General features: G+C 44.4%; 1 protein-coding gene across 1 annotated transcript in view; it reads left to right on the forward strand.

Annotated features, from left to right (window-relative positions):
- The window catches only part of kdm1b (lysine demethylase 1B), a 49,943-nt gene that overhangs the window by 17,757 nt on the left and 8,174 nt on the right, over positions 1-24,012 (forward strand). Inside the window, exons 10-19 of the mRNA XM_084311758.1 lie at positions 2,049-2,219; positions 4,468-4,542; positions 4,660-4,794; positions 7,553-7,724; positions 11,891-12,018; positions 15,965-16,096; positions 16,774-16,848; positions 17,241-17,357; positions 18,331-18,456; positions 18,626-18,748. Coding sequence (XP_084167884.1) covers positions 2,049-2,219; positions 4,468-4,542; positions 4,660-4,794; positions 7,553-7,724; positions 11,891-12,018; positions 15,965-16,096; positions 16,774-16,848; positions 17,241-17,357; positions 18,331-18,456; positions 18,626-18,748 — 1,254 coding nt within the window. The remainder of the gene's footprint in view (positions 1-2,048; positions 2,220-4,467; positions 4,543-4,659; positions 4,795-7,552; positions 7,725-11,890; positions 12,019-15,964; positions 16,097-16,773; positions 16,849-17,240; positions 17,358-18,330; positions 18,457-18,625; positions 18,749-24,012) is intronic.

Here is a 24,012-nt window from a genome sequence, read left to right on the forward strand (position 1 = left end):
GGGTGCAGCTTCACGTGGGGTCAACCACCCTGGATAAGCGTCCAGCTGATGCCCGAAACGATGGGGGTGCTGATTACTATAGAACTCTTACCGCACGAGGCACTACATATGAATAGACTATTATTAGCTTAATAGAATACGTCCAACTCGACGATATAGTGCCAAATATGACTATTCAAATATTAATATACACGATGTCTCAATGCCGATACTGGGCCGAATTGGCCTTACTGCCCACACGTGGTTCGCGGGGAGGCTTTTGCGTCTGTCACTCTGTTGGAGGGTAAGGAATTGGACTAAAAGAAAGCTCTACTTTAATAGCGCAGTATATATACGCACTATGAACAAATAGTACCATTAGTGGTGCGGTAGACATATTCCTACGCGGAACTAGGACTTGTCCATACATGTTGAGCGGTACGATTGAACCTGGTCTGAGGGGTATGGCGACCTGGCACCAAGGTCTCGTCCAATGGTAGAATGGAGACTATTATGGGATGTTCAGTAGACTAGAAGGGATATTCAATGCATATTGTACAAGGAATATACAAGGGATATCAGGGGATATACAAATACAATTAAATATATATATATAAATATATATATTCGGTTTAATCTGATCCTTCAGAACAACTACGGTCGTCATGACAACCTCTATTCAACATCCTGTTTGGCGATTGCGCCGATCGGCCACCAGATGGCGCTCCTGAACCGCCAGAGAGCTCAGTGGGTCCTGCTGGTGGATCTCAGGCCAGCGGAGGGGACATATGAATCCGATCGCAGATTTTTGAAATATTGATATAAGGACGACGTAACGCGTCCTCCGGCAACTTTAGCATGGCCAGCAAAGACGTCTAAAGACGGGTCCCGGCACTCAAAGTGTTAATATATATATAATATATCTGCATCTACATTTACATTTACATTTAGTCATTTAGCTGGCGCTTTTATCCAAAGCGACTTACAAGTTCTGTACGAAAAGTCATCAGGAAGGGTACAACTCTATCAGCTGAGTAACAATGTTCAAAAGTGTTGAGTGCTACAGTGTAGGTTAGTTTATTAGGACGGGTGCATGACAGTAAGGTTAGTTGGGGTTCGTTTTTATTTTATTTTTTTACATCTAGCTTTGTAAAGTGTAACCACACTTGCGACAGTTTTCGGCTTGCCATTGCCCTGACTTTGTTGTTGAATTAAGTCAAATCCTAGGTAAGCGTGTATTGTGCACGTGAACATGCGGCACACTTCATAGGTTTCGTTTTGCGGTAAATTAAATGTTGACGTCATCAATTTATTTTTATTTTTTTTAAATTACAAAAAATGTATTACCGAAATGTGGCACCGAAATGTGGATCTCACGTGAATCGGTACTCGGTAGTACCGACGTGATTCGGTCGATACCCTTAAAAAAGTACCGGATTTGGTACTCATCCCTAGTACTCGTACGACGGAGCATGTGACAAATACACCTTGATTTTTTTAATTTGATTTGAAGGGCTTTGACGCATTCGAGGACAGTTTACATAACGATAGCTTTTGACCTATTGCCTATTAATTCTCATTTCACTGGGAATCATAAATTAAAACCAGTGACCAATATATTATGTACTGTATTCTGTCACTGGTTTTAATTTATGATTCCCAGTGAAATTATTCTGTTACTGTTTTTTTATTTACAATTCCCAGTGAAATGAGAATCGATAGGCAATAGGTCAAAAATCTTCGTGTTCACATAATATATATATATAATAGAAGTACTTTATTGATCCAGAGGGAAATTCAGCACCACAGATCGCTCACAATGAACATTCAGTTAGTCGAAAGTAAAAAAAAAATATGAATAAAAATACATAGATATACATTCTAAAACATAAAACATTCTAAAATATACAGTAAAATGTCAAATTGAAATGTAAATGTCCAGGAAGATATACCTATAGTTAAATGTGCAGGAAGATGTACAGGTATTTACTTTCTCTCTATATAGATATATATATATATATATATCGATCTGTTTTTAATTGAAGATTCTCTTGTTTTGGTTTCTTCAGGAGGTGCTGACCCCCCAGAAGTGCGCTCGGCACATCATGGTCCGCGGCCTGGTGCGCGTCCGCTGCGTGCAGGAGATGGACCGCGTGCTGCACTTCATGACCAGGAAGGGTCTGATCAACACCGGGGTGCTGGCCGTCAAACAGCCTGTGCTGCCCAAGAGGTTCTGCTCTGTGAGTGTCTTATATCATCCACAGGAAGTCATTAGAAAGATGGTCAATGGGGGCGGCTAGGTGGTGTAGTGGGCAAGGCACTCGCCACCAGTGTGGAGACGCTAGGATTCGCATGTTCGAATCCAGCTCTCCACATTGTTTTTCAGTTTGGCTGGTCGTCCGCAGTAATACACATTGGCCGTATTACGGGGAGGGAAAACTGAAGGGTGGGGATCGAACGTTGTGAACAAGCGACTCCTACAAGTCGGTTGGTGCGCCTGCGCAGTAGAATCAGGAAGTGTCGGGGGCAGCGTGAGCCTCCCACGCGTTACTCCTCGACACTGAGAGATCGAGCTGCGCAGGTGAAAAGATGCGACTGCTGTTACCTCAAGTACCGGAGGGGACTTGTGCTATGTATGACTTAGTCCACATTGCAGCCGGCTTGTGGGAGGCAAGAAACAGCGTTCGTGACAGGGGAGGGTTGAATTGGATGATACAAAAATTGGGATGGGAGAAAAAAAATATAGAAAAATGGGAGAAAAAGTGGATAAAAAAAAAAAATATATATGGTCAATGGTGCATTTTATATAGAGCTTTTATCCAAAGCACTTTACAATTTTTGTTCCTCACATTCACCCATTCAATCACACAATCACTCACACATTCAATCACACAATCACTCACACAATCACTCACACATTCACTCACACAGTCACACACCGGCGGCGGAGGCGACCATGCAAGGTGCCGACCTGCTCATCGGGAGCAATTAGGGGTTAAGTGTCTTGCTCAAGGACACTTCAACACGCTGCCCGGGAATTGAACCCGGGAACCTCCCAATTACCAGACCTCCTGAGCCACTGTTGCCCCACAGGACACCAGGGGGGGGGGGGGGGGTTTATCATACTGTTAGATTATGGTGTTTACAGCTTCCTCTGCGATCGTTATCAGCCTTCATCGCTTCTCCTGGCCATGTCTGCGCTCTGTTATTTGTTGATGTTAAGGCAATCTTCGGTGGAATTCTGTCCTCCCACGCACTGGCTGTCACACTGTTTCCTCCCGTTAATGCATCCGGACAAAAGAAAGTAACTTGAATCGTCGTCTCTTTTCAAAAAGGATGTTTATTTCCATAAACATAGCATCTCGTACAAAATGGTATAAGAAACTAGATTAGTTGATTATCTCTGTCGATCGCTTTGGTGGTTCTGCGGCCTGTCCTGTTAGCCGAAGCCTGTCTGTTAGCCTGTAGCTATCTCTCTACTTCGAGGTCCCCCTCCCCCTTCCCATCAGGAGGAGGAGGAGGCCTGGTGTCGCTCCGTCTCGCTCACTATCCAAACTCTTCTGGCTTTCTCTACCGGAAGACTAACCGCTTAAAGTCTTAAAGTCTCTCTTTCTCTCGCACGCGATGTTTCTCTTACGTTGTTTTGGCCATCTCGTCCCCCTAGCAACAGCCGTCAACGGCTTCTGGCCCATATATACACATATCATTACTAGCTCGGCTATCTCTTACTGAATAAGGCCTAACAAAATTAATAGTTGGTTTCAGGTTGCCGACCGACCCTGCCGATTTAGGTGCGACCCAATATATTTTATGATTTTTAAAAAAAAATATATAAAAAAAATAAAAAAAAAAACGTTTTTTTTTTAATAAAGTTTCATAGAAATCTTAGTCAAACATTTAGTATTATGGATATTAAACATGCTGGCAGAGTACATGCATCCATGTTGTTGTGAACATTTTAATTAAATAAAGAAATTCCCTATCCATAGTCGCCGTGGGAAAGAATAAAATAAAAAAATTAAATAAAATAAATTCCCTACCTACCCATGGCCAAACTGACAACCAACCTGAAACCAACTATTAATTTTGTTAGGCCTAATGTTGTTAAAGCGCTTCTGCAGATGACCTCGGCCGCCGGCTCCTATCTCGTCACTATAGCAACCACTCTTGCCCGTATCTCCTGGCCTGCACAGGCCCTGCTACAGAGAAATGTCTGTCATTAGAGTTTATTATTGATTTGATTTGATTTTATTAGGAAATCAACACAATAAAACAAGACATAAATATCTATATAGATATTTACATTACATACAGGCATGTTATAACCATATGAAAACCAGTGATATCCTTCAATACACTGAATATTTACAATATTTGCAGCTAGCCAAAATATAGGGTCATGGAATTTGATTAACAAAGGAATCGAGCGTTTCCGTTAACGTCTCTCCATTCGTTTCACCCTCTCTGCTCTACTGTCTGTCTCTGCAGAGGAACGTGATCATCATCGGCGCCGGGGCGTCGGGCCTTGCTGCTGCGCGCCAGTTACAGAACTTTGGCACTCAGGTAACGTCCCCTGGTTAAACCAAGCCATGTGGAGCAGCTGTACTTATTGCGATCTGTCGTCCTATCCATCGCAGTCTGACCCTCGACCCATGGCGGCATTATTTCAACTCTCTGCAGGTGGTGGTGCTTGAGGCGAGGGACAGGATCGGAGGGCGGGTGTGGGACGATGCGTCTCTGGGGGTCACGGTGGGTCGAGGAGCGCAGATCGTCAACGGCTGTGTGAACAACCCCATGGCCCTCATGTGTGAGCAGGTGAGAGTTCTCTGTAGGGCTGAGCCCAAACGTTTGAACATTCGGACCTTCGTTCGTTACGTTGGCATTCGAATTCTAAATCAACATTCGAATTTAAAAAAAATTAAAAAAAAATTAAATTAAATTTTTTATATATATATATATATATATATATATATATATATTTTATGTGTCTATTCATTCTGTTTAAACCAATGGGGTTTTTCTTCACAGTTGCAGATAAAGATTAGGCTACACTAGGGCTGACCCCTATTAGTCGACTAATCGGCCGAAAGGAGCCGTAGTCGACTGCCAACCTCTTAGTCGAATAAAAAGAAATGTATATATTTATAATTTTTTTTAATCATTCTTTCCAAAAGAAAAGAGGCCTAGAAGCGTGGCTAACGCTAATGGCACGCATACCAGAGGCTAACTGCCTAAGAAAACAGGCACAGAGGCACTGAAAGAGGATTTCATGAACACACTAGACTAGACAAATATCAAGATGTATCCATCAGTGGACCAATTGCATGCTTTTGCAGAGGACAAGAAGCCTTCAGTCGACTCCTTCAGACATTAAGCACCCCCCCACAGCCCAAATGGAATGATACAAAATATTATACTTTTTAGACTAATGGCAAATTTTGGCCAATCATAGTCGACTTTGACTATCCAAATCCTTAGTCGGGGACAGCCCTAGGCTACACTAATATTATAGTATTTAAACGGATGAGTTATATTCATTAAAGAAAGTTGATTTGATAAAAAGAAAAAAGACTCATTTAATCAGGTGAATCACTTTATTCAAATTGAGGATTTAGTTTGAGGATATTTATTTAAAACAAATTCTTTTTTTTTATGATTATTATTATTATTTGTATTAAAATGAACGTTAGAAAAACCCTGACAAAGTTCGAATCCCAAAAACAGGCTTCGGGGACAGCCTTAGTTCTCTGTACGGCTGTGTGAACAACCCCACGGCCCTGATGTGAGAGTTCTCTGTACGGCTGTGTGAACAACCCCACGGCCCTGATGTGAGAGTTCTCTGTACGTCTGTGTGAACAACCCCACGGCCCTGATGTGAGAGTTCTCTGTACGGCTGTGTGAACAACCCCACGGCCCTGATGTGAGAGTTCTCTGTACGTCTGTGTGAACAACCCCACGGCCCTGATGTGAGAGTTCTCTGTACGTCTGTGTGAACAACCCCACGGCCCTGATGTGAGAGTTCTCTGTACGGCTGTGTGAACAACCCCACGGCCCTGATGTGAGAGTTCTCTGTACGTCTGTGTGAACAACCCCACGGCCCTGATGTGAGAGTTCTCTGTACGGCTGTGTGAACAACCCCACGGCCCTGATGTGAGATTTCTCTGTACGGCTGTGTGAACAACCCCACGGCCCTGATGTGAGAGTTCTCTGTACGGCTGTGTGAACAACCCCACGGCCCTGATGTGAGAGTTCTCTGTACGGCTGTGTGAACAACCCCACGGCCCTGATGTGAGAGTTCTCTGTACGGCTGTGTGAACAACCCCACGGCCCTGATGTGAGAGTTCTCTGTACGGCTGTGTGAACAACCCCACGGCCCTGATGTGAGAGTTCTCTGTACGGCTGTGTGAACACCCCCACGGCCCTGATGTGAGAGTTCTCTGTATGGCTGTGTGAACAACCCCACGGCCCTGATGTGAGAGTTCTCTGTACGGCTGTGTGAACAACCCCACGGCCATGATGTGAGAGCAGTGCCGGGTTGCCGGGTACCCAGGTGGGGTATCTCCCGGCCCTTTCCGTGTGGAGTTTGCATGTTCTCCCCCCTGTGCTCGCAAGGGTTTCCCCTCCAGAATATAAACCCAATGGAAAAACATGCAGAACCCTCCTGTTAAGATATTCTGGGAAAAAGTAACCACTCAATTATCAGAATTTTTATCTCTGACCATACCTATACTGCCTTCTGTATTGTTGTTGAATGATGTTTCTCAGTTATCAACCTCTGTACATGTAAAAATACAAATTTTGTCCGGTCTTACGGCTGCCAAAAGGTTGATAGCGTCACGCTGGATTCAACCGGATAAAATGTGCCGGAAGGTGTGGGTTCTTACCTATCTCGATGTGATTTATCTAGAGATATCTACTGCACGAATTTTAGGTGTTAATGAAGCCAGCATAGCAATCTGGTTAGCTGTGGTGGAGAAGATAAAGGGAAGCATATGAACTTGTAATTTCTGATGTTAAATGGAATAGTGGATGTATAGTCCAAGAGGGGGTCCTGGGGGGGGGGGGGGGGGTGGAGGGGGAGGGAAGGGGAAGGAAAGAGCGAGCAAGAGCACATGTATTGTATTGTATTTATAATTTTTATGTCTTTTAATCTACATTTATTTTGATTTAATTACTGGACTGTCATAATTGTTATTATTATTTCTGTCATTGTCCTGTGATTTATCATTGATTTTTACTGTTACTGTATTGTTTGTTTAGTTTTATGTTAAAAAAGGGAAAATAAAAAACATTTGTTAAAAAAAAAAAAAACATGCAGAACAGATCTCTAACACTGTCCCGTCCCTGACGAAGACGGACAGGACCACTTGGATTGGTCCCACGCGCAACCCATCTCTGCTCCCGGCTGCCCTTGGGGGGGGAAGGACAACGGGATGGGTCAAGCCCAGAGACGAAATTTAATCGGCGACGCAAAATTGCATGTGTGTGTTCCTGTGTGTGTTACTGCAAGACTACATTGTCAATGTGTGCAATGATGAATAAAGACTTTATTCCAGTTTAATCTTGTACGCAGATGGGCGTCAAGATGCACAAGCTGGGGGAGCGGTGTGACCTCTTCCAGGAGGGCGGACGGGCCACCGACCCGGCCATCGACAAGCGAATGGACTTCCACTTCAACGCCATCCTGGACGTGGTGTCCGAGTGGAGGAAGGACACGTCTCAGAGCCAGGACGCCCCCCTGGGAGGTACGTCTCAGAGCCAGGACGCCCCCCTGGGAGGTACGTCTTAGAGTCAGGACACCCCCCCTGGGAGGTACGTCTCAGAGCCAGGACACCCCCCCCCCCTGGGAGGTACGTCTTAGAGTCAGGACACCCCCCCTGGGAGGTACGTCTCAGAGCCAGGACACCCCCCTGGGAGGTACGTCTTAGAGTCAGGACACCCCCCCTGGGAGGTACGTCTCAGAGCCAGGACACCCCCCTGGGAGGTACGTCTTAGAGTCAGGACACCCCCCTGGGAGGTACGTCTCAGAGCCAGGACACCCCCCCTGGGAGGTACGTCTTAGAGCCAGGACGCCCCCTGGGAGGTACACGTCTCAGAGCCAGGACACCCCCCCCTGGGAGGTACGTCTCAGAGCCAGGACACCCCCCTGGGAGGTACGTCTCAGAGCCAGGACGCCCCCCCCCCCCTGGGAGGTACGTCTCAGAGCCAGGACGCGTGTTGCTTCTTCCCAATCCAACAGTGCAAAAATGCGGAAGCATTCGTCACCGCACGCCACTACGGTAAAGCGCCTTTCTTTTCAGGCCCGCTTAGACAAATGCTATGGCATTTCTGCGTACATTGCAACGAATCACTTGAAACCTCGGCTGGCTGTCTATTGCCATTCTCTAAGTCAAACTCTAACCTTAACCAGCTCCTTAACAGCGCCTAAACTTAACCCTTCTAACCTTAAGCAACTCCGAAACAATGCCTAACCTTAACCAACTCCGAAACAATGCCTAAACTTAACCGGCGAAATGAACGCACGTTAAAAAATATTGCCATTATCTAAGTCAAACTCTAACCTTAACCAGCTCCTTAACAGCGCCTAAACTTAACCCTTCTAACCTTAAGCAACTCCGAAACAATGCCTAACCTTAACCAACTCCGAAACAATGCCTAAACTTAACCGGCGAAATGAAACGGCGAAAGAATGCCGAATGCACGTTAAAAAAAATAAAATAAAAAGAAATTGAAGGGAATCGAACTCGCCAGCAACGAGCCGTAGGATCCACAGCCATGCAGTCTTGCCAATTGAGCTATTTCTGGATACTGAATAAGGGGCGGTTACTGGGATCTAATGAGCTCCGCTCGTGTCGAACCAAGGCGGGATCTCATGCGCGGGCACCTCGCGAGCACGCCGGCGCACGCACGCACCTGAGCGAGCACGCCGCCGCCGGTGCACGCACCTGGGCGCTGGGCGAAGGAAAATGAAAGGCGCATTACCGCACGCCACTACGGTACCTGCGGTGACGAATGCGGAAGCATTTTTGCACTGTTGGATTGGGAAGAAGCAACAGGCAGCCAGGACGCCCCCCCCCCCCCCCCCCCCCCCCTGGGAGGTACGTCTCAGAGCCAGGACCCCCCCCCCTGGGAGGTACGTCTCAGAGTCAGGACGCCCCCCCCCCCCCCCCCTGGGATGTACGTTTCAGAGCCAGGACCCCCCCCCCCTGGGAGGTACGTCTCAGAGTCAGGACACCCCCCCTGTGAGGTACGTCTCAGAGCCAGGACACCCCCCTGGGAGGTACGTCTCAGAGCCAGGACGCCCCCCCCTCCCCCCTGGGAGGTACGTCGCAGAGTCAGTGGGGGGTGAAAATGGACCGTGGTGGGCTTTCTTGGATGTTTTCACAAAATGTGTAGAAGCCCATTTGTCCTCCATGTTGGAAGAAAGAACATTATTATGACAAATATCTGATATCTGAACAAACATTTTATAATTTGGTGTCTTATTACTGGATCTTGTAAATAAGTCACAGAGCAGCAGTAATATTGTGCTTTAATTTCCAGTGTTTTACCTGCTCTACCAAAGCACAGACATTAGGTGTTTTTCTTTTGAAAGTGGTTACCACCAATGGTTACAGGCAGCCATGCTGGAGGAAAAGAACAAACACTGTGCAAAGCCTCTATTAAAGTATATCTGTGTGGGGAAACGTATGATGAAACAGTCTTGGCTGCTGTCGATCAGCACCTCCTGGTGGTCCCCAGGTCCAGGCTCAAAACAAGGGGTGATCGAGCCTTCGAGGTGACGGCACCAAGGCTCTGGAACGCTCTCCCCCTGTTTCAGTTTCAGTTTCAGTTTCTTTAATAGTTGTCAATGTCATACAGAAGTACAGAATACTTTCATACAAAATGCTTCTTACTGTTACGCTCCAGAGACTGTGCTAGACAAGATAGTATCAAATAACATAGTATAGCATGTAATTTAGAAGAAGAAAATGAGGTCACAGTGTTCGGTATAGACATATGTACAATGTTCTGAGTTACCATATAATATACAATACTATGCAGTGTACTAATGTACAGTACTATATAGTGCAAAGCAGAAATGGGATGAGGTACAATTTAGGTACAATTTACAGTAAGGTGTACGAGTTGTAGTGCAATCCTTCATCAATAAATATAAAGTGTGGGGAGTGGGTGCTACGGTGTGTTTGTTTAAAGTGGGTGTGTGCTATAAAGTGTGTGGAGTGGGTGCTACAGTGTGTTTGTTTAAAGTGAGTGTGTGCGTGTGGATGTGTGTGCTATGTGCGTTTGGTGGTTGTTGTTGTGTAGTGTTCATTGTTCGTTTAGCAGCCTGATGGCCTGGGGATAGAAGCTTCTTCTGAGTCTTTCTGTGCTCGCCTTGAGACTCCGGTATCGCTTGCCTGACCGCAGCAGTTCAAAGAGGCAGTTGTTCGGGTGACTGGAGTCTTTAATGATTCTCTTAGCCTTGCCCTTGCAACGCTTGTTGTAAATGTTCTGGAGGGTGGGGAGCCCCCCTCCAATTGTGCGTTCGGCTGAACGTGTCACTCTTTGTAGTCTGCTTCGGTCTTGTGCAGTGCTATTCCCAAACCAGGAGGTGATGTTGCCGGTCAAGATGCTCTCTATTGTACATGAGTAGAAGTTCTTAAGGATCTTCTGACTGACTTGGAACTTCCTTAGGCGCCTGAGGAAGTAGAGGCGTTGTCGTGCCTTCTTCACAACACTGTCAATGTGTGTGGTCCATGTCAAGTCCTCGGATATGTAGGCTCCGAGGTACTTAAAGCTGTTGACTCTCTCAACCGGTGCCCCGTCGATGCTGAGGGGGCTGTAGTCCTTGACCCCCGACCTCCTCAAGTCCACAATCATCTCCTTTGTTTTGCTGACGTTCAGGGAGAGGCTGTTTTCCTGGCACCATCCCGCCAGGACCTTGACCTCTTCCAGGTAGGCCCTCTCGTCGTTGGCAGAGATCAGGCCCACCACCACTGTGTCGTCAGCAAATTTGATGATTGTATTGCTACTCCGCTGAGCCACACAGTCGTGTGTGTACAGGGAGTAGAGGAGGGGACTCAGAACACAGCCCTGGGGGGCCCCTATGTTGAGGGTGATGGATGAGGAGGTGCAGTTGCCTGCTCTCACCACCTGGGGTCTGCCAGTCAGGAAGTCCAAGACCCACTGGCAGAGGTCATAGTTCAAGCCCAGGTCCCTGAGCTTGGCTATGAGTATGGAGGGGACTATGGTATTGAATGCCGAGCTGTAGTCGATGAATAGCATTCTCACATAGTTCCCCTGCCTCTTGTCCAGGTGTGATGCTGCTGTGTGCAGCACATGGGCTATGGCGTCCTCCGTGGACCTGTTGGGGCGGTATGCAAATTGCAGGGGGTCCATGTTGATGGGGAGGGAGGAGCAGATGTAGCCCTTTACTAGCTTCTCAAAGCACTTCATGGCTATGGAGGTGAGAGCTACAGGGCGGTAGTCGTTGAGGCAAGCAGGCTTGGATTTTTTGGGTACAGGGATAATAGTGGACTTCTTCAGGCAGGTGGGGATGACAGCCTGTTCCTGGACCTGCGACCTCAGAAAACTCCTTTAAAAAAACAACTAAAAACACATATGTTTAGACAGGCCTTTGGTCATATATATATAGGCACTCTTTTTATTTTTTTGTCCTCGCTCTTCCTGTAGTTTTGTTTTTTAATTAGTGACTGATGATTTTATTTAAATTCTTTTATTCTATTATTTTATTTGGTTTCACTGTTTTTAACTGCTGTCTGTTTTGTTTTTGTTTTTTATAGCTGTAGTGTAAAGCACCCTGTGCATTCGTGCTGTGAAGGGTGCTATATAAATCAAAGTAATTCATTCATTCATTCATTCATTCATTCATTCATTATTATTATCTGCCCATATGTCCCCCCTCTAGAGAAGGTGCAGGAGGTGTACAAGACCTTCCTCCAGGAGTCCCGTATCCAGTTCAGTGAGTTGGAGGAGAAGGTGCTTCAGTTCCACCTCAGCAACCTGGAGTACGCCTGCGGAAGCACACTGGACCAGGTCTGAAGGAGGATCTAGTAGTCCCTATAAGTTGTTGTTTTTCATTTTTAAATCCCAACCTGTGTTACTTAGGGTGTGTTCACACCTGAAAGTCTGGGGATAGTCCGGACTATCCGTGGATAGTCCGGACTTTCTGGTGGACCAAATGTGAAAATGATACATTGTTTGATTTTGGTCTGCGTTCACACTACCCTGTTTGGTGCGGATCTAATTTGTAAACAAAGGACATGCTGTCGCCAAGTCGTTCATCTATTGGACTAGCACTCGCAAACGTAAACAGTTGCCGACAGCGTCTCTTGTGATAAAGCAGAGAGATACTGTCATTACGAGCGTGGCGCAAGTCGACTAGAGCAGGGGTGGCCAACCAGTCAGAGCCACAAAAATGACTGTGGTACAGTACCACAAAGAGCCACACCATATACCAGCGTTTCTCAACTTTTTTTTCAGTCACGGCACCCTTCATGTGTTTATAGGTCTCACCCTCTGGCCTCTGAAGTTTCTAATGTCTTTTTTATTTGGGCCTCACAGGGTTAAAAGTACCCTGTGAGACCCACGGTTGCAAAATTACAAAATCACTTTTAGCCATTTAAAAAAAGAATTTTATTTAAAAAATGTTAAAGGGGAACTATTTTACTATTTCTTTCACTATTTGGGCACTTTTACACAATTCCTGTGAGTCTATGGAACACCTAGGTTAAAAAAAAAAAAAAAAAAATCATTGTTTTGTATTTCTAATCAAGTACTCAAAAACCGCATTTTTCTATCAAGATCTTAAGCCGTTTTGAGGCTGGGCTCCAACCACTGTGGCCTGGTGCCAACTGCCACATTATTATGCAGCTGAGAAATCTCTGACATCACAGATATGCAAATTTTCAGATGACTCAGTTCAATGAGGGTGAATATTGTGAGAGGAGAATTGGAAGAATGCGCCAATATGAGAATTAGAGACATAGATCCTATTAATATAAGTCCACATAGCTAAGAAACAATGGTAAACACTGAAAAAGGCCATTTATAAGATAGTTCCCATTTAACACTTTAACTGCCGGAGGTTAAATTCATGATATACCATCCGTTGCCAGCTCTATTTAACATGGAGAAGTTCCCCTTCTTTGCAGGGCTATAACTTTTTAAATTCTATTGCTAGATTGCCATTATTAGGGCCCATTCAATGTCCTATATGTATTGTTCATTGTGTAGCAACGTTAAACTTTTTCATTCACATATTCATAGTAAAATATGGTCTAAAGTATAAGTATGTTTTCATCTCTTTCTGCAGCTTTCTCCTGAACGTGATCTATAGCCCCAAATGCATTATATTGATGATGAAATACAGTTTGATAGCAATCGGCGCGATATAAAAAATTCCAACTGGACGTACTTCTGGAAGTTACTACACGTCATCTGATGTTGACCGGATGGGCGAGGGGGCGTTTATAATTCCGTGGGCAGCGTTATACCATTCATCTAATGTGGGTCAAATGTTCATCATAGCAGTTAGTATCGAACACGGTAATAATAAACGCTAAAACTCACCCCAGTCTCCTCGGGCCGTTGGGCGATCAGCGTGGAGAAGACGGTTTTCAATTATGGGATGTCGAAATACCGGATCTATTTCCAGGTTGTATAATAGTATATACGTCCAAATCATGTTGTTTATCGAGTTATTGGCAACGGATCGCTATGTATTGTGTCGAGCTCGAGTCCCGGGACCTATAGCGAGTGCCCGGAAGTAATATGGGTGATCACCACTTCATCCACATGACTTCCTGTTGGGCGATCTGCCGATCGGCCACCAGATGGCGCTCTTGAACCGCTAGAGGATTGAGAGGAGATCAGAACTGTGTGTGAAGGCTGCAGAGGGGAAATATGATTCCGATCACAGATTTTTGAAATATTGATATCAAAGACGAGTTACGGCGTCCTAGGCAACTTGAGCATGGCTAGGAAAGACGCCTAAACACGTTTCCGGCACTTAAAGTGTTAAGCACATGTATAGTCAATTGGTCCTGTTGTTCAGCCTCACAATGCTATTTGATAGTAAATGTGTTTATATGTCCCACCCTCTGGCCTCTGAAGTTGCTAATGTCTTTTTAATTTGGGCCTCACAGGGTTAACCTCTTAAGCCCGAGATATACAGTAAAAGTGTATATTTTCAGCATTACGTTTGTTTACCAATTATTTTAACTGTTATTAGTGAAATATAAGATTATAGAAATCTCAGGGCATTGAGTCGGAAACCGGCGCATATTGACAGGAGGAAGTGGCACATCCAAAAGTGAGTGTTGTCTTTTGAAGGAAGAGACTCAGGGCTTTCAAATTTTGAAAAACTACCCTACCCAGCTCACACCAGCCCCTGTCAATCATCTGACTTCTGGATAAACTTTTTTATTTCTCTTATTTTTTGGGATTATCTCCCACAAACCTGAACGTTATTGCCATAAAACAGAACGCAGTTAGTTTCTCTACCTTTCTGTGAACGTCTTGCAAAAAACGGTGTTGCAATATGATGACAAATGGTGGAGAAATTTACATTATAAAAAAGATGGCAGAATTCAGTACTGTATCTACAAAACCTTCTGTTTAATCATCTTCCCTTTATTCATTTGCTTAGATTTTTCAGGTCTGGTAAATTTTAGCATGGTGTTATTCACAGTCAAAGATAAAACATTTTTTTTTAAATAGAATTGATATTCTCCTTTGGTTCATTACAATTTACTCAAGCCTAGTAACAGACACACTATTTCTGACACTGATCCATATATGTCCCTAGATTCAGATACCAAGAACATGCAAATGGACCATTTAAAAAAAAAAAAAAAAAATGTTTATTCTACGTCCTTATGGAATGAGTGACATAAAAAAAAAAAGTAAAAAAATTAATTCTAATTTTTTTTCTTTTTTATGGATGGAAGAGCCGCACTTTGACGGGCAAAGAGCTGCTCGCGAGCCGCGGGTTGGCCACCCCTGGACTAGAGAGTAGAGAGAGTAGAAAGAGAGAGAGAGAGAGACTGTCGGCGCGCGGCGCCAGTCTAGAGAGACAGAGAGAGGAAGAGAGAGACTGTCCGCTCGCGCACGCAGCGCGGCGCCAGTCTAGAGACAAAGAGAGGAAGAGAGAGACTGTCCGCGCGCCTGTCATTCATTTGAGTTGGGTTGCGCACAAGCCGTCACTTGGCGCTGTCAAGTTGGGTCGCGCGACCGCCGCCACTAGGCACCTGTCACTCATTTGCTCTAGATTAGATACTATATAAAGTTCGTTTTGCGTTCACACCAACAGCAAACAAACCATGGTCCACTTTGAAACGAACCGAGTCCCAACTTTTCAAGAGGACCATGGTTCGGTTGTTTGGTCTTCATTATAGTTCGGTTTGCGTTCAGACCTGTACAAACCAAACGGACTATTGATCTAAAGGGACCATGGTCCACTTAAAGTGGACCAAACAGGGTAGGTGTGAACGCGCCCTTAATGTATGTATGTATGTCTGTCTGCCTGTTTGCATGCCTACATGTTGCTGATGTTACATTGTCCCTGTCTTGCCTTGTTCTGACTCAGCATTTTATTTTGTATTTTATTTCTTTTGTATTCTGTATTGTATTCTCCCATCCTTTTCTGTATTTTCCCCACTTTGCCAATAGCAAATTGTGTATTTAATAGCCTTAACCACTGTTAACGATGCTGTTATCTTCAAATACTGTTATAATTATAGTCTTAAAATGTCTAAAATGCTCTCTATTCAGCATTTAACATCTTGCCTAGGGAATGCCGTTGAAAACTAGCATAACACTGGCATATTTACAGTGGTGGTACTCTGTCTCATTACTGTTGAATAATGTGCACTGTCCCTATTCAAATAAAGTAAAGCATGACATAAGAGCAAAATGGCCTCCATGTGAACATGGTCCATGTGGCGTCCTTCCAGGAGTCATGGTGTGTTTGTGCTCCCAGGTGTCTGCGAGGTCCTGGGACCACAACGAGTTCTTTGCCCAGTTCTCAGGAGACCACACCCTGCTGACCAAAGGTTACTCCTGTATTCTCCGCAAACTGGCCGAGGGCATCGACATCCGCACCAAGTGTCCGGTTAGTCTCCTTTAAAAAAAAAAAATCTTTTTTAAATGTTTACCTACTTCTTTTTCTTTTTTTTTTGTGACCAACTATTTATTTTATATATATATTTTTTTTTAACAAGTTTAGAGGAAAGAGACATTCACATCAGCAGTTCATACAAATTCCCACAGTGGCATAAAAAGGTGTCTTTTCAGTATATAGATTGTCCGTCAGTATAGTCATGTACTGTGTAGCCTGCCTGCTGGCAGTTGTGACAGTCTCTTCCTCTGATCTGGCGGTCCTGTGGCTGCGAGACGGACCAGGTCGCTTCTTAACCCCCCTCCCAGCCCCCCCGGGTTCGCATAGACATTTTAGGAAAGGAAGAAACCATGATGTATACATGTATAGAATACAATTTTCATTATTTATTTATTTTTAAATGCAATGAAATGAAAAACCAAAGTAAATCATAATTGTGTTTGTTAGATACCCTCTAATCCTGTTACTAAGTAAAAGGGGGGGGGGGGAAGCAACAAAAAATACAACAGAAAAACAACATGCTTTTTGTTCAGTCTCTGGTGTCAAAGTACAAGTGTTCAACCTAGTGTAGTACTGATTTTACCTTCTTCTTTTTCTTTATACAGAATGTTGAATACATAGATGCATATTTATGTGTAAAATGAATTGTGTTGTTGTTTTTCTCGCTTTAGGTTAAGGCTATTGACTACTCGGGTGATGTTGTCAAAGTGACCTCTTCCAGTGGTTCTCAGTGGACGGCTCAGAAGGTGAGTGGTGTCTGGACTCATGGCTGATAATGGGCCAGAGAGCGTAAAGTACATCAACAAATGTATCAAACTAAATAGATGGATTCTGAAAATACGGTTATCGGCCATGTGGGCACGGTTATCGGCCATGTGGGCACGGTTATCGGCCGATGGCAAATATATCAGAATGCCAGATAATTAATGAATTGGCGGGGATGAATTAGTCCGGACCAGTTAATCATTAGTTCCACATACCGGATGTGTTTTGCGTTGTGGGCCGTGTGCTGGCATGACAGAATTAACGTGACGACAGGAGGCCTCCATCTTTGTTTATGCACCTGGTCCATTTAATATATTTGAATGATTAGTATTAGTGTAGTATTAGTCTTTTAACTGTCGTCCCTTCTTTTTAGGTTCTCGTCTCAGTCCCGTTAACTTTACTACAGAAGAACTCGATTCGGTTCACCCCCCCGCTTCCTGAGAGGAAGCTGAAAGCCATCCATAGTCTCGGAGCAGGTATCATTGAGAAGGTAAGGCATGTAAAAGTAAGAATATTCTATAATATGTAATAAATGTTTCAAGTTTTGTTTTTATTTGTCACGTATAAAGTGCATTACAGTGAAACGCTTGGTTCTGTATGAGCCCCCTGAGAATGTGCTTCATACTGTAAAAAGAATAAAGTCCAACCACTAGACAAAATATACAATATACAAACTAACGTACAATGTAAAGTACAAAAAGAGGTACAAAATGCAAACAATGAGGTACAAAAATGTAAACAAGGTATGGATGTAGTGCAAATCTTTTTGTAATAAATAGATCAAGTATGGTGTTGTGTTCAAATGTGGTTCATATAGTGTTGTCATGATACTGGAATTTCGAACTTCGATACGATACCTTGAAAAGTATCGATATTCAATACCATTTTCGATACCACGGGGAAAAAGGTTCAATCTTAAAATGTAAAAAAAAAAATATATATATATATATTGTTTTTAAATAAATGTTGCTTTTGTTGCTGGTTGATTCTCCTCAGCTTCTCTCTGGTACTATAAGAGAAGATAAATATAACACTTTTAAAACCCTTTGTTTATCTTTAGATCACACATTTAAAAATAACTGTTCATCTCACTTCAATCATTTTTATTGCAGAACATGGTATTTTCTCAAGCAGACAGATGTAAACACTGTAATCTGTGTTGCATGTACCTGACAAACTAAACTGTTTGTATTACAGTCATATTCCGACTTAACTGAATGCACATGTGTGTGTGGACTACTGTACTATTACAGGTATTGAAATGAACAATGCAACTTCCTTTCTTTTTTCTTTTCTTTTTTTTATGAATAATTAAATATCGATATTTCGGGAAATGAGTATTGAAACCGTTTTAAATATTCAGAATTGATACGTATTGATTTTTTGATATTTTTGACAACACTAGGTTCATATAATCACTAAATGTCTTATTTTTTTTTCTTTTTCTTTTTACCGTGGTGCAGATTGCTCTCCAGTTCCCGTACAAATTCTGGGACGGCAAGATCCAAGGGGCGGACTACTTCGGTCACATTCCTCCCAGTCCGGACAAGAGGGGGATGTTTGGTGTGTTCTATGACATGGACCCACAGGTTTGTTCTAATTTGTTGTTCTAATGCCTCTCTATGATTTGTGTCTGTACAGCCTGTTTTTTTGTTTTGGACTTTTAATTGTGCTGTACTGTAGTAATAAAATAATAATGAGATCAACGATGAACTACTACTTACTGTCTTACCGTCTCTTGGTTGGTGTGACCGGCAGGGGAAGCAGTCTGTCCTGATGTCCGTTGTCACCGGCGACGCCGTGTCTTTCATCCGAGACATGGAGGACAAAGAGGTGGTAGAAGAGTGCATGAAGGTCCTGCGTGAACTCTTCAAGGAACAGGTGAATTCATCTGAATCGGATCACAAATGTATTTTTGTAAGGAATTTGATTGTGTCATTTGGTGCCTAAATGACAAGTCTCACATTGCAGACTGACAACATGCAGGCAGACTGCAGGACACACAGTTAGGCATAAATTCTGATCTATGCCTTTGATGTCACTGTACATTTAAATTGTTTGCAGTATTTTAGTATTATATTTTCACATTTTGAAGTTAAAAGCGGCAATTACTATTTTCTGACAGTTTCACTTTTTCAAAACTACTGATGACCACCTGCCATCAGAAGGTCTTGTTGAGTCACTCATAGCGTCCTACAAAATGGACTGCATTTATATAGAAAGATTTGATCCAAAGCGCTTTACAACTTATGCCTCATATAGTGGCTATTTACAAACAATTTTGTCTTTCGTATTTGCCACTTCCACTCCGGGGATAGCTTTAGTCTACGCGCACATAATAAAGATTCTGATCCATCCGTTTGGCTGTCACAATAAATCAATCATTTATTTCTAATAAGCAAAACAAACAAAACTCGTATATCTAATACATGCGTGCAGTGCGTCTGTGCGTGCGGTACAAAAACTGTTTGCTTTCCCGGTCCACATCTCCCATGCAAGCCACCACCCCTTATCAAGGTAAACCACACAGGTGGATAGCTCAGGTAGGTCTCTTTAAAGGGAAAGTGCACATAGTTTCAAATCATAAGAATAGTTACAATAAGATAATCAGTGTAAATAATATCATGACTTGTCAATCAAATTATCAGTTTTCGTTTTCATATTTCGTAATCCATAAAGCATTTTCATAATTCAAATAATTGCATGATACAAACTCAAAGATTAAATAACTCAAGAATGGCTCCTACATGCCGGCCTCTAATTGTCCATTATCCTAAAAAGGGACAATTATTCTATGCAAATATGTTAACAGGAGCCTGAACATGTCTTTATATAGTTCATGTAGGAATCGAAATATTCCAAAAAGGGGGTATGTTCCACGAAAAAGCGTATAATCCACAAAAAAGGTATAATCCACAAAAAAGGTATAATCCATAAAAAGGTGTAGTCCATCAGTGTAACAAAGGTTCGGGCATTGCCCTCGAAAAGGAAAAAACAAACAAGCGCGTGAAGAAGTCAGTAGGGGCTAGTCAATGTCAGTCAATCTGCTTCTTTCAGCAAGCATAGTTTGCTGATGGGCCTTTCTAGGATATTGTACTTGGTCTTGACCTTTACCTTGCGTACATGCCCTCTGCTGTCAGGCATTGTCTCTTCCACCTTGCCCATGAGCCAGGAATTTCTTGGTGATGACTCATCCACTAAGTTCTTCCTTACTTGGTTCCATTTCTGACGTTCTTGAAGCAGAGGGATGTACTCCTTTTTCCATCGCCTCCAGAAGAGGTCGGCCATGTACTGGACCTGCCGCCATCTCCTTCTGCAGTACGAATCATCCTTTGTAAACAAACCAGGTGGTAGAATGGGTTTTCCTTTCAACTGCAGTAGATGGTTCGGGGTCAGAGCCTCAAGATCGTTAGTCATCTGAGACGGTGGTAATAGGACGGTCGTTGAGAATGGCCTCAGTTTCACATAGGGCGGTTTGGAGACTCTCGTCATCCAGGGTCTGCTGGCGGAGTACTGAGTACAGCACTTTCTTTATAGACCGTATTAGTCGCTCCCAAACGCCTCCGTGGTGGGAGCCAGTGGGTGGATTGAATGTCCACTGGATTCCCTCATCGAGCAGTGCATGTTGGATCTTGCTGTGGTCCAGGTTGGAAAGTGCCTCCCGCAACTCCCGCTCAGCTCCGACAAAATTGGTTCCGTTGTCTGATACCATCTCTTTAACTTGACCTCTTCTGCAGATGAACCGCCGCAGTGCTGATATGCAGGAGTCAGTATCCAAGGAGTATGCCATTTCGAGATGAACGGCACGGCTCACCAGGCACGTAAGGGTACGCCGTACCTTTTGACCAGGCTCCTCCCTCTCTTCACCTCTATAGGCCCGAAATAATCTGTTCCCACATGCGTGAATGCTGGCAAGTCTGGATTCTTTGTGCAGGTTGCAGCCTGCAGCTCCTTTCTTTTGAGGCTTAGATTCTGAAGTGTTTCTTTGAACTTCAAGATCCATGCTGTAGCCTTCTTTAACTTATCCCATGATGAGAAGTGCTTGATAAGCTTGGCAATGGGATCACTGTCATGATCCATCACGGCTGTACTGAACGTGATAGTGCTCTTCTTAACTTCTGGATCGTCCTCACAGAGGGCAGGCAGCTCCTCTGGGGACTTTGGCCAGTCTTTCTCAGGCCTCTGTAAGAAGTCAGGGCCGTTCAACCATCGACTGGATTTGAGAAAAGAATCCATGGTCAGGCCTCGTGACGCATCGTCTGCAGGGTTGACTGCTGTATTTACATAGCGCCACTGTGATCGGTCAGACAGTTCTCGGATGGTCGAAATCCGGTTTGCAACGTATGTCTGGAATCGACTGGTTGTGTTGTTGATGTACTTGAGGACAGACGTACTATCCGTCCAAAAGACAGATTCCAGAAGTTCCACTTCCAGTTCCTCTTTCAGCATTTTATCAATGCGGACTGCGACCACTGCTGCCGCCAGTTCCATTCTGGGTATGGTCATCTGCTTCAGTGGGGCTACCCGTGCTTTGCCCATGACAAAGACAATATGGACGTCACCTTTGAGGTTGGTCAGTCGCAGGTAGCTAGCTGTACCATACCCATGTTCGCTGGCATCACTGTAGTGATGTAGTTGTGCAGTGTGTGGTTTTCCAAAATTACTGGGTTTAAAGCAACGGCTGATGTGGAGGTTTGACAGCTTGCCTAGATCCTCCAACCATCTCTGCCATGACCGAGCGTGGGCCTCTGGGATCTTGTCATCCCATCCACAATTAATTTAGCAAAGATCTTGCATGATCCTCTTCGCTGGGAGAACCAGTGGGGCGAGGAATCCCATGGGGTCGTAAACAGAATTTGTCACTGACAGAATACCCCTCCTGGTTAAGGGTTGTTGCTTTGTAGCAGTCTTGAAGGAGAAGGTGTCGGTTTCCACATGCCACTGGATTCCGAGAGCTCGTTCCACCGGTAGTTCTTCTCTGTCGAGATCGAGCTCCTTCACTTCCTTGGCTTTATCTTCGTCTGGAATGGCAGACGGAACAGCACGGCTGTTACTGATCCACTTCGTAAGTCTTTTTCGCATTTTCGCTTTCTTCTTGTGGTACACACCGTGGTGAGGTATGTACCACACCTTTCCATCTTCTCTGTGCAGCTGTCCTTCTGGCACCCGCTCGGCGTGCCCCTTATCCAAGATGTCACTCATGAACCCTTTGTAATCAGCAAAGTATGCCTCGTCCCTCCTGAATTTCTTAATGAGGTTCGTGGCTCGCTGCTCTGCCATCCTTCTATTATTTGGCAGATTCACGTCCTCTGCGAAATGGCAATCGTAGTTGGTAGTGACCATCCTTCAATGTGATGGACTTAGCTGCAATGTCCAGGAATTGCTTGTCCTCTAAAGACGGCTCGGCCTTCTCATCGTAGCCTCGCTCTGGGAAGTCTTGATTGTACTGTTTGATGAGAAGTTCTTCCAGGTTTGCTATGGTGACTCGGTTTGATGTTGTACGTGGTCGACCCTGCTTGTCAATGGGCAGGCTGCCGCTCAGGGGACCATTAACCACCCATCCGAGACAGGTTCTCACTGCATAGGGCCCGTTTCCTTTGCTGTTAATTATTTCCCATGGCTCCATGGCTTTGACAGCATTAATCCCAATCAACAGTCCAACTTCCTCCTCAATAGTAGTCAGAGGTACGTCTTTCAGATAAGGCCATTCTTTTAGACCCTCTTGTGTTGGTATGTTTTCTTGTGAGACTGGTATAGCGAGCTGTGTGTAAACTTCAGGGAGAGCAAAGAAGTTATTGCTTTCCAAATCACTCACTTCCAGCCCATCCAATCTGTAACTGCTCACAGGCCGTTCCTGGCCCATTGTCCTGAGCAGTATCTCTGTTTTCTGGCCTCTGGCATCCATCTTCTTCATCAGGCTCTCGGTACAGAAGGTAGCAGAGCTTCCATGATCCAGGAACGCATATGTTCTGATTACTTTGCTTCCTTTAGCCATCTTAACCTGGATAGGCAGAATGGCTAGAGCACATTCCTTTCCTCCGGCCCCAGTAAGCCCGCAAGCCTGCAGTGAGACCAGGGTGCTGGAAACTTCCTCACCTTTAGCTGTAGCTGTGGTGGTGCTCTCTTCCTTCCTGGGGTTGTCTGTTCTATTTATGTGCAGGAGAGTTGGGTGTTTGAGCTGACAAGAGCGACAAGTCAGGCGATTCCTACACAACTTGCTCATGTGTCCTCTGTTTAGACATGCAAAGCAGATTCCCTTTGTCCTGAGAAATTCGATCTTCTCCTTATGAGGCTTCAGAATCATTTTCTTACAACACTCCATGGCGTGTTCTCCAGTACAAAATAAGCATGGCTTACAAAATGCGTTTGAACTGACTTTGCCATCCAACCTTTGCTTCTCCATTTCCACTGGTGTCACTGATGTAGCAGAACTGCTCCTGCCTTTGCTTCCTGATGACTTGGATTGATGCTGGGGGTTACCCAGCCTTGTTTTAAGGCCTTGTACCTTTGGAGTAGACTCTTGAATATTCCCAAATACTGGGTCTAGAATAACTCTCACTTGCCGTTCTACAAAGTCAACCAGGTTTGTGAATCTTGCTCTTTGCAGGGTTCGTTCATAATAGCTACAGATCTCCATGAATCTCTGAGCCTGTAGGGTAACTTAGAAATTACCGTTCTCATGTTGGATGGATTGTCCAGTTCATGCATGTACTCTAGGGCCTGCATAGCATTGCAGCACACACGGAGAAATAGTGAATAGGCCTGTAGTGCTGCCCCGTCCTCAGGTTTGATAGCAGCCCAATCCAGTGCCTTCTGTATATAGGCACTTGTGATTTTTATCTTATCACCGAAGTGCAGTTCCAGCAGTCGCCTTGCTTCAGCATATCCTCTTGCAGGATCCATGTGCTGACAGCTGCGTACCAGCTCTCTTGGTTGGCCAGTGGTATATTGCTCCAGATAATATAATCTGTCCCTACTGATGTCCGTGTTAGACTCGATACCATGTTCAAAAGCACTTATGAACGACTGATATTCCATTGGGTCTCCTCCAAATGTTGTGATTTCCCTGGCGGGTAGCAATGACAGCCTTTGTTGGTGCACAAGAAGTTCTGTCATTTGACTCTGCCTATGCATGACAGTAGCTA

Source organism: Notolepis coatsorum (assembly GCF_963971535.1).
Source record: "Notolepis coatsorum genome assembly, chromosome: 4".
In the NCBI taxonomy this organism is placed as follows: Eukaryota; Metazoa; Chordata; class Actinopteri; order Aulopiformes; family Paralepididae; genus Notolepis; species Notolepis coatsorum.